The sequence below is a fragment of the Toxorhynchites rutilus genome, chromosome 3 (genome assembly GCF_029784135.1).
Source record: "Toxorhynchites rutilus septentrionalis strain SRP chromosome 3, ASM2978413v1, whole genome shotgun sequence".
NCBI classification, from domain to species: domain Eukaryota; kingdom Metazoa; phylum Arthropoda; class Insecta; order Diptera; family Culicidae; genus Toxorhynchites; species Toxorhynchites rutilus.
Window position 1 is genome coordinate 82959114 of NC_073746.1, and position 19649 is coordinate 82978762.

At 37.0% G+C, this 19649-nt stretch overlaps 2 protein-coding genes across 2 annotated transcripts; one reads left to right on the forward strand and one right to left on the reverse strand.

Annotated features, from left to right (window-relative positions):
• The first annotated feature begins 1239 nt into the window (after positions 1–1239).
• Positions 1240–2337, forward strand: LOC129774369 (18S rRNA aminocarboxypropyltransferase). Its single transcript, XM_055778101.1, has 3 exons — positions 1240–1602; positions 1664–1848; positions 1908–2337. Exons 1-3 carry the CDS (start codon positions 1289–1291, stop codon positions 2207–2209), a joined length of 801 nt encoding a protein of 266 aa, XP_055634076.1. The 5' UTR covers positions 1240–1288; the 3' UTR covers positions 2210–2337.
• On the reverse strand, positions 2309–3310 carry LOC129774371 (peptidyl-tRNA hydrolase ICT1, mitochondrial). Its single transcript, XM_055778103.1, has 3 exons — positions 3056–3310; positions 2817–2999; positions 2309–2757 (listed from the first exon to the last, which is right to left on the reverse strand). The coding sequence occupies exons 1-3, from the start codon at positions 3215–3217 to the stop codon at positions 2500–2502; spliced, it is 603 nt and encodes a 200-aa protein (XP_055634078.1). The 5' UTR covers positions 3218–3310; the 3' UTR covers positions 2309–2499.
• Positions 3311–19649: the final 16339 nt, after the last annotated feature.

Genomic DNA, 19649 nt, shown 5'->3' on the forward strand with positions numbered 1-19649 from the left:
GCTAGAATGCTGCAAATCCTTCTTGTATCGGCCTTCCATTATCAATGATATAATCCAACTTAATATGATATCGATATCATCACCATTATCCACAATATTCATAACCTGTATCCATTATCAAACTCAAAATGTTCGAATATTATCAATGATTTTGGTCCAATCGCGTGTTTAAATCATCCTAAATATACAAAGCCCTAACTTTCTTACCATATACTGAAGACATTCAATGGTTGAAATGAATCTAAATAGAAATAAAATTAATAATCACGACCGAATCTTGCTTTTCAGTGCGTAGAATAAACAAACATCATCACTATTGTGGTTCTGCTTTGCGTAAATCCGCCAATAGGATTGCATCACGGGAACACCAAGTCAAATCCGTAAATGCGAATATTCCTTCGCTTGGACATATTCACACGCAAACAATTTTTCATGACTGTTCCATGCGAAAGCAGAACAGAAACTGATGCGAGTAAAAGACTCGCGCCTTGCATGTGTCCGCTATGGTTTCCCAAACACTAATGCAAGCGAGCAAAAGAAGTCGCAGGTTGCATGTATTCGCTATGACGGTTTCTCCAGGTGCCTAGATTTTGCGTCCGTGTTCGGGAACACATTGCGATCACCAATCATCATCAATGAGCAATGGTGATTTCAATAGCTTGCTTTCAAAACAATTTTTAAGCTATTGAAACGATTTTATGGACCAATAAGTGATAATCATATAACTCGTTGACATTTTATCTTTCGGATGAAGTGATTATTATACCGCTCCATTCAGCCGATAAAGAGGTATTAACGTGCAAAACCTTGCACTCCAGCGTCACTCTCTCGTTTTCGAAACTTTGAACTTACACCCCGGTACAGAAATGAATGACGTAGTCCTACGCCAAAACCATGATTCTGAAAACAGATAAAAAACCATTTAACTCTCATATGACACCATAACTTTATCTAAATAGAATGTTCCTAAAGCTTGTTTTCAACTTTCATAAGTAGGGAAAAGAGATCCGCATGGTGGAGTACGATTACGGATTTGAGTCACTGTATTTTCGGAAAGCGTTAAAAAAATCAATTGTCAATTGTGTCCGATAATTATTTTATATTATAGTGATGAAATTTAGCAAAAATTCAACGAAAAATAAATCGATAAACTTTTACACTGTATATATTAAGACAAAAATATAGTTATTTTTTCTGAGTGTGAACACCATTGACGGACCCCTGTTCGGAACACGTGTTATTGTTTACATATTTTGGCCGGTTGATCACATTGCAAAAATATCCGAATATGAATAATTCACGTAAGCATAGAAAGAAAAATCTCGGAACTAAGAATTATGAGTGCCGCACGGAAAAACTTGCCGAAAAGGCTTCGGAACTATCTCTGAAATCGGATGACGAAACCAACAGCGACGACGGTGAAGACAGCAATTCTGAATCAGAAACCTCCGGGGATGAATCGTCAAACAATAAATTTGATTTGGGGAAACCACCCCAATTCCCTGTTAGTATGTGGGATTTGAACCACTGTGATCCAAAAAAGTGCTCTGGGCGGAAGCTGGCCCGCCATGGTCTGATCAACACTCTGCGTCTGGGGAAAAAGTTAGTAACGAAGTGAAAAATGTTTAATGCAAATTATTTTTTAAGATGTTCTCTTTTTAAGATTTCCCGGACTTGTTCTCACACCAGTTGGTGTAAACTGCGTGAGCCCGTTGGACAAAGATATTATTTCAAGCTCGGGAATTGCTGTTGTTGATTGTTCATGGGCACGATTAGACGAAACCCCATTCAATAAGATGAAATCTCCTCATCCTCGTCTACTTCCGTTCTTAGTAGCGGCCAACCCAAGTAAATGATTCATAGCGCATTCATATACTGTTTGTGTACATATATACCTTCTATTGCAGTAAACTACGGCAAACCCTGCAAATTGTCATGTGTGGAAGCGATAGCCGCCTCTATGTATATCACAGGCTTCAAAGAAGAAGCACTGTGGTATTTGAGCAAGTTCTCATGGGGGCACTCGTTTGTTGAACTGAACCAGGAACTGCTGGATGGGTATGCGGGTTGTAAAAATAGTAAAGAAATCCTGGAGGTACAGAACGATTACCTCAAAAAGGCGGAAACCGAGCAGAACGAACGAAAGTATGAACCGGATTATCCACCGAGCGAATCAAGTGACGATGAAGAGGCCGAAGAAGTAGGATAATATCAAGTTATTATTGACAGTAATGAAGTATGAAACATACCAGTATGCGTTATTGAAAATAAATAAGTTATCAAATACAAAAGAAAACGACATCAGAAATGAGCGAAAAGTTAAAAATCGTTGTTAAATATACCGATTTTACTTTAACACGATGAACCAAAATGAAACAATCGGAATTGACTCTGGTTGAAGTTGAAGAAACAAATACAATATTCATTTTTATGTCTTAGTTCCGAAACTCTGATTGGCAGTTTCAATGATTTCTATATTTCTATCAACAAATTAATGCTTCACATTGAGGGTGACTGACGATCCGCTTTAGTTTGTGACCGATTCCGCTTAACAGCTAGTCTTTCCCGGACAGCTTTTTCGTGTCGACGGCGCAACTTTTCGATCGTTTCGGGCGAAAGTTCTGCAGTTTGCGGTTTCTCAGCTTCGCGTATAAATGTACGCAACTTTTCCAGGGCGTCTGCCGTGTTCATCTGCTGGGAACGGGTGAGTTCACTCTTGATTACGAAATAACCATCCTTGGTGACGCGCCCTTTATGCTGGAACGACGAAATTGATCAATGAGATTCTACTCGATTGTATAAATGAGCGAGTGTACCGAAGCAGCCAATCGCTCCCGAGTCGATTCGGGCAGCCAGCTGGCCGTTCCCAAATGAAAGCGGACATCAACTTTTGTGCTAACGGTGTTAACATTTTGCCCACCTGGGCCACTACTGCGACTGTATGTGATATCTATTTTGTCTAGCGGTATGTATCCATTAAATTTATTCTCTGTTGATGACTAAATATATCTTTGTTGAATGGAAAATTATGATGATGTTATCGAAGTAATATTACCGGAGGAGCTGGAGTATACAGTCGTAAATTGCTATTGGAATAAATTTTATCCAGCGATAGATCGCTTTTAAAACAGTAGCTTCTTCTCAATGCATGTAATGACTGCTGTGGTATTCTTAAATGAGCACTTTTCGCAAGTAAACCAAACAATACCTTATTCATATTGAATAATATTTGCAGCCTAGAGTTAAATTCTTTTGCTAGTTTCACAACACTTATGTTTTCATATTATAAATCCACAAAACGTCAAATATGTGCAGACTCCATCTCCATCTGAATTTTCAAAAAGAACAATATGCATGATGTGTCGTACATAAATTACGTAACGCGAGAAAGGGGAGAGAGGGTCGAGGTTGCGTTGCTCAACACTCCTGTACTCGCGCGAAAAATCGCAACTCGTGTAATCACAAACTGTGATATTGTTATTGTGTATTTTTAGGCGTTACTGGTATTCATTCAAACAAAAATATATAGTTGAATGAAAAAACTCCAGAAAATATTGTTTCTTTAACTTCATTCAGTTTTAATAGTCTTTTAATTCAGCACGAGTAAAGGAATGTTAAAGTAAAACATAAGCTTATTCCGTTTGATATCGCAGGATGCAAAATAAAGCTAGGGCACCTTGGTCATGATGAAGCAATTGAATACACAGGTCCAATGTACGTTGAAATTCGTTCAGTCTTCGTCTGGTCTTCGTACGCATTTTCTCGTGAGCTCTATTTCAAAAGCATGTGGAGCTGGAACCGGTTTGGATTGGGAATGGAAATAGACAATGAAAGAATCAAGGAATAATCTAGTCAGTTCATAGTTAAAGTTAATGGAGAACCAGATGAGAATCCTCGTTGTATAAAGATCATAAATATTTTTGATTGAATCTCGATGCAATATTCATTGCTACAAATGCTTCAGGACACACTGCTTTCAAACGAGTTGAACGTCAGATTGCCCATTTTTCCAGAGATTTAGTGGGTTCAATACTTCCTCATGATCATGAAGCATTTCACTTGGATGAAAAAATCAAAACATCTGGAAACGAAACATTTTGTGTATGCAGAGGAATCATTAGCTGATGTGTGGAACAACCTAGCGATTCCGTCAAAGTATTATATATTGAGTCTGTAAACTCCCAAAATCGATGAAATGGAATTAGTAGGACACACAGCCAAGTGGTTTGTTCGTTTGCTCGTTGCATTCCAGTACCCTTTGCAAGTAGTGAAATTTAACGACAGGAAGTGCTGCATTGGACCAAGGAGTAGTTACTTTTGTATAAATCAACATCAATTTATACCAGTTCATGTTTATTATGTCTCAGCGAAACGCACAAAGTGAAAGTACAAATCCCAACAAATGTGAGCATTAATTTTCTATCTCTGTTCGTTCAAAATTGTCGAAAGTTCTTCCGAAGTCACTACTTGCATATAAGGAACATCCGTATGAACAATTGATTCCGACCTGGGCAGGTCATTACTTGGAAAAAAGCTAAAGTATTATTAAAATTTTTCGAATGATTTCGACTTTGTGTATAGATTATGTTAGCGTTACGTAATTTAAGGGGGAGGAGAGGTTCGTCTTGTGTTACTTCCCAGCAAACATTAAATCGTATAATTTTGCACGTGCCAAGTCTTACAAGAAATCCGAATAAATCATAATCGCATATAATATCAATCAAAGTATGTATCGTGTATATTTGAAATCGCATAAAATGTAAAAACTCGATTTTATGTACCATTATCAAATTAAGTCGCATATCGGTATAATAAACATCAATTTTATGATGTACATTGTCGTAAAATATATTTAATCCGCATCATATGCGTATATTACGCTGATGCAGTTTGTGTGTCGTATAAGCGTATAATTTAAATCGATTCAGTACTGTAGAAAATCGTGTTGCATGCTGAAGAAAATCATGAAACAGTAAATCATATTAGATCCTAATAAAGGACATATTACATCATACCCAGCAAACATTAAGTCGTATGAATAGCTATAATTGGAGGCGATATACATACAACCAAGACACATTTGTATGATATATGATGCAGATAACTAGCATATACACACAAAAGTGGAGGCGATATACGTATATGCCATATTTTGCACGCATATAAAGCCGTATATAACGATATGCGATGCTTTTTGGACTGATATGCGATTTGATACGACAACGTTACCACTCAATCCATCGATGACATGGAAAATCGTGTTTTTGCATTTTATGCGATTTTAGATATATATGATCGATATTTTGATTGATATTTTATGCGATTGTGATTTGATACGAAATTATATGTGACTTATCATGTGCAAAGTTATACGATTTAATGTTTGCTGGGTATTGAAATGTCAATGAAATGCTGATGCACTCGGAAGTTTTAACCGCTGTTGAATTAAATTGCAGATAGCCGCGCGAGATAGCTGGTGGATGATAATCCAGACGACCGGAGTTCGAACCCATATCGGAGCAGTTTTCACCAAACATCAATCTGTGTCATTTTAAACATTCATATTCCACTCCCAACACAAGTCAATCAAACAATTATTATTTCTACAAACATAAAAACTCATATATAAAAATGGCGATTCGTGAGGCTATAATAAACATTTCACGAAAGTATTTTGCGCCATTTGTTTTTTTTTCTATGTCTGTAATAAATCGTATATGAGTATGGTAAAAGTCGCTATTACAGCCGGTCAAAGTTGCATATTCATCCAAACAAATTCGGTAAGCATTTGCCATGTATGTATATGGCCTCCACTTTTGCATGCATATGCCAGTTAGGCGCATTATATGCCAACCAAATTTTAGGGCATATGATGTTATATATACGCTTGTTATGCGATTTAATGTTCGCTGGGTTATTGTCATCTTAGAGGTGGGGATAACATTTTCAGCATTATACTTATGACAGACATACAACTGTACTTGCGTTGTACTTCGAAAATTGTATGTCTGTCACCATGTACAGCGCTAGAATCATGCAATCATTTCGGTACAATCGCTGTATCTGTACCGACATATTTCACCATTGTACATGACTACAGTTGTACTGTGCGCAGCGCCATAGACGGTTAGGTGTGGGTAGCATGAACAAACCGAATCAAAACACTCGGTAAACATTCTTTTCATTGACTTTCTATTGAGTTAATGACTTAGATTGGATACTTGTTTGTTGTTTTTGATAGTTTAGAGGATGAATAAAAACCTTTTTCATTGAAATATGTGGTGAAAATTGTTCAAATTTCTGATTGTCAGTTTGACATGTGGTACAATGTACAACCAAAGTATGTCTGTCATGCTACGATAATACCTGTACAACGCTGTACACGTATAACGCTAGTACAGCTATATGTCTGCCCATGATATTAGGTAAGTTGTGTACCACGCCTAACCAACTTAATAACAAATCCAATTAACTTTATTAAACAGTTTTTATTTGGTTCCTATAACGTTCATGTAGGACCTTTCCATACAGAGATATTTTTGATTTGAAATTATCCCTTCTTTGATGATGAATAATTCAATAAACAATGATCGCATCGCATACCAAAAAGTATTTTTGAAAATCCAAATAAATTCTGTACAAATTTAATTTGTTTGCTTTGACAAAAACAAATTTATTTAATTTTTTTGCATAAATTTAAAAAAAAAATGCCAGAAACAGGATTCTTGTATTATTTTAGAAATTCATCTGTTTTTTTTTGCAGTAATTGCAGTATATCTCTTTGTTGCTTTTGACGTACAACTACGTCTTTCATTAAGGGTTCAAGCTAGAAAGCGGGTCACGTTTTTATGAAATAAAGATAACATTATTCACTATTTTTGCTGTGAACGGATTTTGATGATTTGCATACCAATCGAATCGAAAATTTTCTGCGATTTGTTTGGTATGCTATAGATTACAATCCCACAGTCTGTAAATAGTTTAAATTGACGAGAATCAGGAGCATCCCTATTTTCCCATACATTTGTTCTGTCCATTTGTGTGTTTACCTAACCGTGTTGTCAATAACGGGTATCTACGAAGGGAATAACGAAAACAGAATATTTGCGACATAAACTCCACTTTTGCTCAGTAAGTACGCTGTCGCTAGAGTATAAATATTGCATCTCCTCTGATGAAAATTTTCAGTCTCTCTATCTGCGTTGAAGGCATCTAGCTTCGTTTACTAGTTTAGGGGAGCGTAAAAAAATAATTGAGTTCCAGGCGGAATGAACACGTTTTCAGAATTAAAATTATGAATGAAAATTAACTTTTTCGTACCAAATTAAGATTATGTTTAAATGAAATACACTTTTTTTGCAGGTTGTGAAAAAATCTTCTACGAAAATTGTTTGCCCCTAATTGAAAGTCGCCACGAGATGTCGACACTATCATAGCGAATGTCCAAAATAGCGAACATCGCCTATTCTGCTCGTTTTGTGTCATCTTAGATTCCCCTCGAGCTGTGGACGCAAGCGAGTATTTCACTCGCTGTGCATCTGACGTTGCAATCAACACATCGAGCCGAGCCATAACAAAATTGTAGGGAAAAAATCAAGCTGGGCCATTATCCATTATCGCTGGCTCACAAAGAAAATGATTCTTCAGCTGGAATGCTATGTATGTTTGGGTTTGTTTGTGTTGCTTGTTTTCGTTACGCGAAACTTTGAATTTGTTTGTATGAATAGCGCACCTTCGTTACTTTTAGTTGTCATTTATATTTGCTCTCATGTGCATCGATCCCAAACTCGAGAAACGTTGTCTTGTAAACGGTCATTCTCGCTATGTTTCATGTTCAAACAAACAAATTAAATAAAACGAATACGTAGTCCAACGTCCTAAGCTGTCATGCATTGGATACAACTCCCTATATTTTTTATTTCTTCTCGATATTTTTGTCCATTATATCTACTCATACCCAAATAAAAATATGTTCGTTAAAAATATTCCAAAAGCTGAAGCTTTCAAATAGTGTATACCTGGGTCATGCGGATAGAATCAAATTGGTTGTCAAAAAAAAAAATCTAATAGAAATGTCAAATGATGTTCAATAATCAGGAGGGGAAAAAGGTGTTGTTTTTCTTATAATGATCCACTACACACATAAAGTATTGTAATCACAGACAAAATAAATCAAAATTAGAAAAAATGAACGAACTATCTTTCTGCATCAATTAACGCTACCGTTCAGAATCAGAAAGATCTAGTTGATATTTTGTAGGGATTTGAAATTTCAGTATTATAGGGATGATTTAAACTAATTAAATTAATTTGTTATTAGAATAATCTGAATGTATCAATCAGGATTGTATCATACAAACGAAAACTGCCTTTGATATTTGGCACAACATTTAGGCATTCTCCTCGGAACGATTGGTTTTTATTCGGAATTTCACACACCGCTACGCCATGGATTAGGTTCTTCCTGGATGAAATCCGCGTGAATATAGCGGCAAAGCAATCTGCTCTACGTGTTGGTCATGGACGTGGTCCTCTTGTTCGACAATCGGCCTAATTGTTTGCGAGCGTTTCACCAGGTTCCGTTTTAGGTTGAACTGGAACAACCTATTTCTATTAAAAATGGTCCTGCAAAAGTAAATGGAAACTTTGCAACACTATCTATATATATATATATGTATATATATATATATATATATATATATATATATATATATATATATATATATATATATATATATATATATAAGTTAAAGAAGTTAGGCCTTTGGGAAGGTTTTTAAAAAATTATAAACGAACTACCTCACTTGAACATCGAATTATGACTGACTTTATTCCTTACTAATTAGCCTGAGCTGAGTTCCCTAACGCGGCGTACGGTTATGCTGATTCTCCAGTTTGGTTCCGGTGAGCTCGATCGTGGTGGACTTCGACCTGGCCAAAGCGCTGAGCCTTAGGATTGTGTATCGAACGATAGGTCGATGTTTCGATGGGTCGTTGGTATCGATGATGTTGACGGTGCAAATATTCAGGTCGATGCGCCGTCAATGATGATGCGCTGTTTGTTCATGTGTCGCCCGGAGAACTGATGCGTTAGCTCTATTGGAAGTGGGTCACCGCTGTTGTTCGGTGGTTAGTTGATCTGTTCGTGTAATACATGGGGATGTGGGTGTTAACTACTCTCTCCCTAATGAAGATTCGTCTCGAATCTTAAGTTGTTTTCTTCGGAGGTACAATTCGATGAGGCTGCTAGAATTGAAACCGCTGTTGTTGATTGTTGCATAGATGAACTTCTGCGAGTATCGTTGAAGTTGTTTGTGCTGGGTTTTCTAGTGATTTGTCTTGTTGGGTTTGATCTGAGGAGAGGGAAGATGTCATGCTTTTTGTGTTAGCATAGGGTTTTACCTCTGTTGATACATTTCGTGGTGTGGTGTATACTCCAATATGTTTCTTCAGGCTCATGATTGCCAATCCTATGATCATGGCTGCGAGTGGAATCAGGAATCCAATCGTAGTATGTTGCAGTGTTATGTGGTCTCTTTGCAGTTTATGGATGTGGTCTCGGTTTTCAATTCTAAGCAGGTTTACTTGTTGCAGATCAGGTTGGTTGAAGATTACTGTTGGCTGAAAGTTCACTCCAATTGTTGAAATAGTTCTGATCTCGTGATGATTAATTGTCCTCTTGTCGTCGTATTTGCTTCCATTGATTGAAACAGAGCAGTTTGGATATTTGATCAGTAGAGTTCCCGTTATCTGTCTCGATTTGATGTTGCAATTTGAATCCAGAAGAACGGATTTATCAGCGTTTCTCACGATCAGCGTGTGGTCGTCGATAGGCTTAATGTCCATTCCGATGCGATGTTCCTCGTAGGGGCAAGATGCGTTGATTCCTCTTAATGCGTTGTCGATACAACCGTCGCCTGTTAAATTCGTGAGCTCCTGTCTTTGGCAAATTCTATAATTTTCAACAATTGTACATTCGTTATTTATTCCTAGTGTCAGTGTTTTACTCAGAACAGCTGAGTTGTAGGGTGTCGATATAATTCTGTTTTTTCTTGGTAATGTTTCAAATCTAATATATTGGAACTTTTCTGACATAAATATTGGGATCTTGATCACAAATATTATTTTTGTACTTTCATGATGTGTTTCTATACTAAGAAATTCATAAATTTGGTCAATATTGTTAATGTGAATATTTTGTTCTTCTAACTTTTCTAGTACAAACTCTGTTTCATTATTGTTTAATATTGCCCTAGATAAAATCCCTATTTTCGATAGTTGTACAATTTCAAAAATGTCTCTTAGTTGGTTGTTTAGTAGATCTAGATTGAAAAATAGATCGTGAACTATTCCTTTTAAATGATTTTCATATTCTGTGTTTACGTTATTGGCAATTCTCGATATTCTTCTTAAAACCTCAATTTGGTTTTCATTTACGTGGCTAATTAAATTGTTAATTTTAGCTTCGAATTCCTGATTGATTCTGATTTGTCGGTTGTTGTTGTCAATAAGTGTGTTGGTTTTGGTTTTTGAATTTTCTATCGTTTGTCGGATTAATTGTAAATCGTCGTCGTCTAAATTGCCGGTCAATGATTTGATAAACGTTCCTAATGGGTTTAAGAGTCCTCGTTTCTGTCGGTGTATGGGTTTCAACTGTTTGTAATTGTCGGAAATTTGTTTCATCCTAATGTCCAATGTTTTAAGGTATGGTTTCGTGAAATTTTGTCGTTCGAACTGGTGTAACGTATACTGGAGGTTGGTGAAACTACTTTCGAACTTTTCCAAATCCACGATGTGGAGATGGAAATGTTGAGATGTGATAATCTTCGCTTCTCTCTCGCTAAATGCTATTATTCCATCATGTCGTGAGAGGTCTGTTATCGTCACTTCTGCTGTAACATCAAGGGCTAATCTGGAATAGAGAAATATGTGAGTACTACTTTGGGTTTCGAGACGTCATTTTCTTTGACGTCTTATTTTTGTTTTATGTATCGTTCTTCCATTCTGATCTTGGAAGGTTTTTGTGTTATCTCTTGCGATTTGATATCGTTTATACTTATCCTTTGTTTTACTTTTGACCCCTTGGCGCGCGACGTATACAGTTTCGTCCACTTCCAGTGATGGGTCAGCTTCCTTGTTTTTGTTGTGGTGCTGTAAATCTTGTTTTTGTTTTTTAATGAGAGCTAATGTTGCTTCATTGTATATTTCATTCCTTTTCCTAACAATTTCTTCAATGTTACTCGGTCTCACCTCTCCCTCTTTTATTCCAAAGAATACTTCTTTGGGTCGCATCTTGGTTGAAGAGTGAATAGTGTCGTTATAAAGTGCTACAGTGACTCTAAACAACTCTTTCTTACTTAATCCCTCATGTTTCGATCTACAACAGCGAAACATTTCTGCAATTGTTGAGTGAAATCGTTCAACGATTCCATTCACTTCGCTTTTATTAGATGGTGTGAAATATGTTTCAATTCCTAGTTCTTCTAACATGCCTCTTACTTCAACAGACTTTAGTGCTGGTTCATTGTCACTGACCAAAAGTCTGGGTATCCCATATGTTGAGAAGAATTTTGTCAGTCCTGAACGGACGTCAGGAATCGATCTCGATTTAATTGGAAAAAGCATTCCGAACTTCGATAATTTGTCTACCACGGATATGAACGTGTTTGGTTGACATATGAATATATCAACATGAACTATGTCTAGCGGCTTTTTAGGTATTGGAGTTTGGGCTAGGTTCAATTTATAAGGATGTCGCTCATATTTAGCAGTTTCACACGTATTGCACAATGTGACGTGTGTTCTAACTTTCCTTTTCATGTTCGGGAAGTAGAATTTCTGGCTGATAGCCATCAGATTTTCTTCGATGCCTCTGTGAGCTCTTGTATGTGTTGTATTTATGACTTCATTCTGTTCTTCTTCAGTTTTTAAGTCAATTAAGAACTTTTGTGAAATAACTACTTTAAACGTTTTGACGCGAGAAAAATAGTTTTTATACACAATTTGAAGGGTGTTGATGAGGTTTTCTGGGCAGTAAATGCAATTTACTCTTTTAGGATCCATGAATTCTTTGAATATTCTTAGTAATATTGGTACACCAAAATTCACTTTTGTAAACGTGTGTCTTAGGACTTTGGGAAAAACTTGTTCTCCGGTGGTCTCACTCTCAGTTCCATCTATTTTCAAAATGATCTGATTGGAAAAAGTGTTTACCGGTTTTTCGGTACATGCGATAAATTCCGAGTCATCGGTGTCTGCCGAATGTTGCGTAGCAGCGTCTGATGAAGAATCATTTTGTTCTTCATTCAGATTTAAATTTTGGGGAATTCTAGAGAGGCCATCGGCAACGACATTTTGTTTTCCGGCACGATATCTTATATCGTAGGAATAGTCCATTAAAGCAATCATCCATCTGGCAATTTTACTTGATGGATCTTTCAAGTTCACGGCGCAAGTAAGCGGCTTGTGATCTGTGTATAAAATGAATTTATTTCCGAAAAGGTACGGTCGGAAATATTTGGTTGCCCAATAAATAGCTAGTAACTCCTTCTCAATAGTGGAGTACTTTTCTTCGGTTTGACTGAGTGTTCTCGATGCAAAAGCAACAGGTTTATCTCTTCCGATTGGACCTTGTGAGAGAACAGCTCCTATTGCGTATTTGGATGCATCTGTTGTCAATATGAAGGTTTTTTCGAAATCTGGGTGTATTAGAATAGCGCTGCTAGAAAGTATCTGTTTGCACTTGTTGAATGCTTTTAGAAATTCTGGAGTATGTTCTACTTTCTCATTTTTCCGAAGACATTGTGTTAGCGGTTTCGTTATCCGGCTGAAATCCTTTATGAATTTTCTATAGTATCCCAGTGTTCCTAAGAAGGATTTAATGTCCTTCTCGGTTTTGGGAATTGGCCAATTTTGGATAACTTCAATTTTTTCTGGGTTTGGTTTTACACCTTCTTCATTCACCACGTGACCGAGGAAGGAGACCTCTTTCTTCAAAAATTCACTTTTGTCGAGCTGTATTTTTAAGTTGGCTTTTTTAAGAGCAGCGAAAATTTTATTTAAGTTGTTGCAGTGTTCTTGTAAACTGCTGCTGAATACAATGATATCGTCCATATACACTAGGCAGATAAATCCGGCTAGGCCTACCAGCACAGCATTCATTGTTCTCTGAAATGTTGCCGGGGCGTTTTTCAGCCCGAATGGCATTCTTAGATATTCGTAGTGGCCGTTCTCAGTTGAAAATGCAGTTTTTTGAATATCGTCTTTTTCCATCAGAATTTGGTGGAATCCCGAAGCTAAATCTAGGGTTGTAAAATATTTACTTCTCCCTAATTTATCTAGGATATCCGTGATATTCGGTATGGGGAATTTATCATCCACAGTTTTAGCATTGAGCTTTCTGTAATCAACGACGATTCTCCATTTTTGAATACCTGCAGCATCCGCTTTCTTCGGAACGACCCAAATGGGTGAATTCCATGGTGACGTAGAAGGACGAATTATGTTTTCATCAAGCATTTTCTGAATTTGTTTGCCGACTTCCTCTTTATGGCAATGAGGATACCTATAGCTTTTCTGATACACAGGTATCTCATCATGGGTCAAAATTTTATGTTTCACAACATTAGTAGCTGTAAGGGGTTCGTTGTCGAGGTGAAAAATATCTTGATTTTCCTCAATGACATTGATCAAACTATTTTTCTCTTCTCTGTTTAAATGATCCAGACGAAGTTGGTCCATAAGTTTTCTGAATCTGTCAGGACGAGCTTCCAAAAAATTGAATTCGTTTTGCTCAACCAAGCATTCAAAGTTATTAAGAGTGATCTCAAGTGGATAATCTAATGAAAGTGTTTGATTCTCAGTTGAACTGTTCTTGAGACTGACAATGGCTTTATGACCTACTGCTTGGTATAAACCAGCACATATGAAAAGGTTTGTATTGATTTCGAGATCATCTTCTAGTAAAAAATCACCTGATTGCTCGGAAACTGGTATCTCTATATTATGAATGGTTTCTCTTGAAATTTCCTTTGAGAAAGGTTCTGGATGTTTTCTGAGCATCTGAAGTTTTGTTCCTAATATGGTTATGGAATTGTCATCTGTTTCAATCTTCGCTTTAAGTTCCTGAAGCGTTTCATACCCAATAAGGCCGTGGAAAAAATTATGAAAATCAAAAATATGAAATTTGAACGATTTATCAGTTAAGTCGGGAAATGGATTGAAGTCGACATATCGTTCAATTTTGTGAGTGCCTGAGATGTTGGAGACAACAGTTGGTGTAGGCAGCGCAAAGGATTTTTTCACAAATCGGGGGCATAAATAATTTTTGTTAGCTCCCGTATCTATCAATAATTTCAATCCAAACCCTTGACGTGTGGGAATTTCCATGTAAGGGATGAAATTTTTTGAGTTTACCTGGGGAAATGGGATGTGCTTTCCAGTTGAAAATTTAGGTTATCGACTGCTTCGCTAGAAGTTTCTTGTTCGTAGGTCTCATTGGAAGTTTCTTGCTCATTTTCTAAATGTATTTCTGAATGGTCTTCTTCGTATGAATAATTATCCATTGGCGTTGGGTAGTAATCGTGGTGATAACTTGCCAAAGGATAACATTGATACTCGTATTGATACTCTTGAGCGTTTTGTTGAGTTTGTTCAATATTTCTTAATTCCGTTATCCGTGCTGGTCTCGGTGGGACAGCAGGAAAGAATTGGCTTCTTGCATTATAATTATGCGGTGGTCTATTAACGTAATTTACATATTTAGAGCGAATGGATTTATCAGCATTCATTGGACTCGGTAATGCTTTCCGAAGTTGTCCATTGTTGGTATTATTGCCCTGAGGTGGAGCTGGAAAACGAGGCGTAAAGTTTGGTCTGGTTGGAATACTTTCATGCTGATATGATTGATATGGTTGACGGGGAATAAATGGTCGATGATTAAACATCGGTTGACGAGTTTGTAATTGAGGATAAAAATGTATTGGTTTGGGTAAACGTGGTGTTAAAGTCGGTTTACTTAAGCCCGTACGACTTTGATAGTTACGTTCTTCTACCGCAGCATCAAATGCTTGTTTTATATTTCTGGGTTGACGTGCACGCACGTTCCCTCCAATCGGCTCTTTCAGCCCTGCTAGGAAAACCTGTAGAGCATTTTCCTTATGCGTCGAGTTTCTATCATTTTTAATATTCTCTTCTCTTGGAGAAATATTAGTATTATTAATTAGTAAGGATAGAAGATTTTGTACTTGTCCAAAAAATTGTTCAACTGATCCGTTTTGCTGAAGTTGAAACAGCTCGCGGGTAAGTGTGACTGAGTCACGTTTATCATTATAATAAGCGATGAGATTTGCTTTAATCTCATCCCAGTTGAGAGAAGTTCCATAAGTTTCTAGGACTTGGTCCGCTTCATTAATTATTTTGCTTCTTATAGCTTGAAGCCAAATTTGCTCGAAAGGTGTATTTTTAATAGGTTCCATGAATGGCATAAAATGTTCGACGGACCTAATGAAACTATGCAACTTAACGGGATTGCCGTCGAATGGTTGCAGTTCTCTCACCGCTTGGGGTGTTTGGAGAGATTTCGTAATCTTTTCAGCCTGTTCGAATATTCTGTTTGTTTCTTCAATTCGATTCATGTTCTGTCTAGGGGGTAGTAAAGGATTCGGTTGAGGTGGAGGAGGAGGTATTGGGTTAGGAGAATTGTTCATTTCCGTGTTCATTTCTCGATTTCTTAAATTATAGGGATGGAAACGGTCCATCAAATCCTATATCTCGGGGGTGAAGAAATTTGATTAGTTTTTCTTTAGAATTTTCTTAAATCTAAACGCGATATTTTATATGGCGATTGTTTCTTACAATCTAAACGCGGCTGGCTACACACGGCGCAGATCTTAAATCTAAACGCGATATTTTATATGGCGATTGTTTCTTACAATCTAAACGCGGCTGGCTACACACGGCGCAGATATTCTCTCTGCTGTGTAGACGCTGTGCTTTCGACCGGGGGAAATCTTATTGTACCGATCGCATCTACCACAGATATTCACTCTGCTATGCGATCAGTCTCCTACGCGGTGTGAGATTAGCACTTCACCGTTGGATGGTCTGATAAGAACTTTCCGCACTAGTGGAACTACAGATATGCTCTCTGTTTGTTACACACTAGTTACTCGCTACGCGAGGTGGTCTACTTGCACATACGTTTAATTTCTTTTGATAATGATATTATTAATATTTATGCAGATATCAATTCTGCCACATTGGGTGTTTTAACTTTAGTTATATAGAAGGTATAAGATAATAATTGTGGAGAATTACTTACATGGAGAATAAAACTAATATTCGCAGAGTGGTTCTTCCCGATAGCACCTTCATTGATTGATCTGATAAATTTCTTCTTTGAAACAAACATTAGTAATGTTCAAGTCTTTTTCGAAGCACACGTATTGTCTTTTGTATTTGGGCCTCTTTTTCTCGTTATTCAGTTAAACTTCACTTTGCACTAGATTATTTCTATTTTCTGTTAATCCGATATTGTTCTGCACTTAATCAATTCGATCACTATTTCATATCTATTTCGAAACACTTGAGCGGTAATCGCATCCTACCGACTGCGCCAGTTAAAGAAGTTAGGCCTTTGGGAAGGTTTTTAAAAAATTATAAACGAACTACCTCACTTGAACATCGAATTATGACTGACTTTATTCCTTACTAATTAGCCTGAGCTGAGTTCCCTAACGCGGCGTACGGTTATGCTGATTCTCCAGTTTGGTTCCGGTGAGCTCGATCGTGGTGGACTTCGACCTGGCCAAAGCGCTGAGCCTTAGGATTGTGTATCGAACGATAGGTCGATGTTTCGATGGGTCGTTGGTATCGATGATGTTGACGGTGCAAATATTCAGGTCGATGCGCCGTCAATGATGATGCGCTGTTTGTTCATGTGTCGCCCGGAGAACTGATGCGTTAGCTCTATTGGAAGTGGGTCACCGCTGTTGTTCGGTGGTTAGTTGATCTGTTCGTGTAATACATGGGGATGTGGGTGTTAACTTATATATATATATATATATATATATATATATATATATATATATATATATATATATATATATATATATATATATATATATATATATATATATATATATATATATATATATATATATATATATATGTATAAATCTCGTGTCACGGTGTATTTTACCGAACTCCTCCAAAACGACTCGACCGATTTTGATAAAATTATGCACAAATAAACGTGGTAGGCATGAGAATAGGTTGTAAACTATATATGATACCGCTACAATAAACCGCTTTTAAAATACAATAAACACATAAAATACATAGATTTTTAATCTCAAATTTATTACTTTTGTATAAACAATATACAAATAATACGACGGTTTACGTTTTTCAAACAGAACCAATTCATTTACGTTGTTAAATGACAGATGGCGCTACGTTCACTTCATCAAATTTGCATAAGTAACCTCACTTCGTCTAAAGCCGGGTGCATCGCCGGCGAGCTTTTTGTGTGTGCGCAATGAATTATTAGAATTGATCAAATCACACATGCTCGAATTGCAAAATGAAAATCACACTATTATCCTCAATGCTGATAAAACATCAGCTGCAGAGCACGTGTGTATGTCCAATGCGAATGTTGTTGAAGACATTGCTGGCGACTGCACAGCGACGCAAGAAATTGTGATTCGAAGATGGAACAATAATATGGAGTTCATCATCGACACACATCGTTCATACGATGCTTTCTATCTTCTTCTTCGATTGTACTAACATTCCCAACGTTTGCCGTCTCAACTTAGTGACAGGCTCTTCAATACGTGTGACCACAGTGTAAGTCACAAGGAATCGTTTTGGCGAAAATCCACTGGCCGTCCTGAAGGGACATCACGAATATTGCACAAACTTTAAAAAACGAGATCCCGCCACGAACCATTCATTACTCATTTTTGATTAGTATTTATGAAAATATGGTCAAAGAATAGGTAATAAACAATGTGTGGATTTTTATATGCATCATATGATGATTCGACGTGATCAGGACAACGTCATTCAACGATGTCGTGAGCTATTGCAACAATCATGGTCGACATATATGTAAAGGTAGAAAGAAATGACTGCGATTTATTCGACAGAATTAATAGAAGCAACGTGATAAGAATACATTCACGAGACACTAGCATGAGCATAACCGACACAGCCAGGCCGAAACGCATGCATTGTCAAAACAGCACGTGTATTCAAACTATAAATGAAGTCTTTAATGAGCTCTGTTAAAACATTACACGTATTCGGTCCTAGACGTTGCTGTATGTATGAAATTGAATGGCAAAAGCAAGGATTACCTCATATACACATTTTTACTTTGGTTAATCGAAAAAAAAAATGACGGCGCCAGTGGTTGTGTGGTTAGCGTAACAGCCTCACAATCCGATCGGCCTCGGTTCATTCCCAGCTGGCGTCGTTGGGATTTTCTGAGGCGGAAAATCTCTGGATACGTCTTCCTTCGGAGGGGAAGTAAAATAAGTTGGCCCGGCTCATGAGTTGTTGAGTCTGATAGGTAGGAACAGGTGGAGTCGCCTCCCTAATGTCGGTGATTGGCACTGAAGTGGCGGAAATAGGCCGACGAAAAATAAGCGAAGATAAAAAAAAAATCGAAAAAATATGCTCTGATGAAATCGGTAGCGTTATTTCCTCTGAAATTCTAAATTCTACACTGCACTGTTCTGAAATCCGAACGATTCAGAATTACCCGAACGGATCGCAATATTGCATTCTGTAATCCGTTAGGTTAAAATCCAATTGGATTGTGCAAACGGTGCAACCTTGCCACACAAATCGACGTAGACTACATAGAGCTTCATGTTTCATTTCTATGAAGGGAAAATGGTAATGAATTTTCGGGTGAAATAAGAACGCTTTTTAAAACAAAAATTCTAAATGGAAATAGACCCTAATATGTGTTTTGTGTTACAGAATAACACATTCTCTGCAAGTGGGGAAAAATCTTGAGTAAAAATTGTCTCTGAAAATGATGTTATATTATGGATAATGTTTTGGCGGAAATGCAACGAAATTTATAGAAAGATAGTTAAGTTAGGTCAGGACTATGTCTTCTAAGTGTTTAAACAACTTCGGATAATAATTTTCATTCAAATTTTAACAATTTAAAATTGCTTTCGGGTCTGATAATCTGATAGAGATTATTTTTCACCAATGAGACAGCAGCTGAAAGATTTGAAAGAATGATTTTTTTTTATTTTTTTTTATTTCACCACAAAAATATATTATTTTTTTACTTTACATTTAACTTTTAATAAGTTTGTCGTCTCCACGAAAACCGACCCAGTGCATTTGTAAGTACGCAACCGAGGGGAAACGATGGGAACTTACGTCGTATTTTTCTCGTATTCGGATAATCTTTCACTGAACAACACATTTCCATTCAAACTGACCACTTTCTCGAGTGAAATAAAGCTTCGGACACAAACGTAAATAAACTAAGCCCGAGTCACGAAAACGTACTTTTCTCTGGTCGCAGAAACATTTGACAGATAGTGTGAGGGGAAAAAAGTTCCAAGATAATCTTTTTTTTCAAGCAAAATGTATTTTAAAAACATACTTTACTG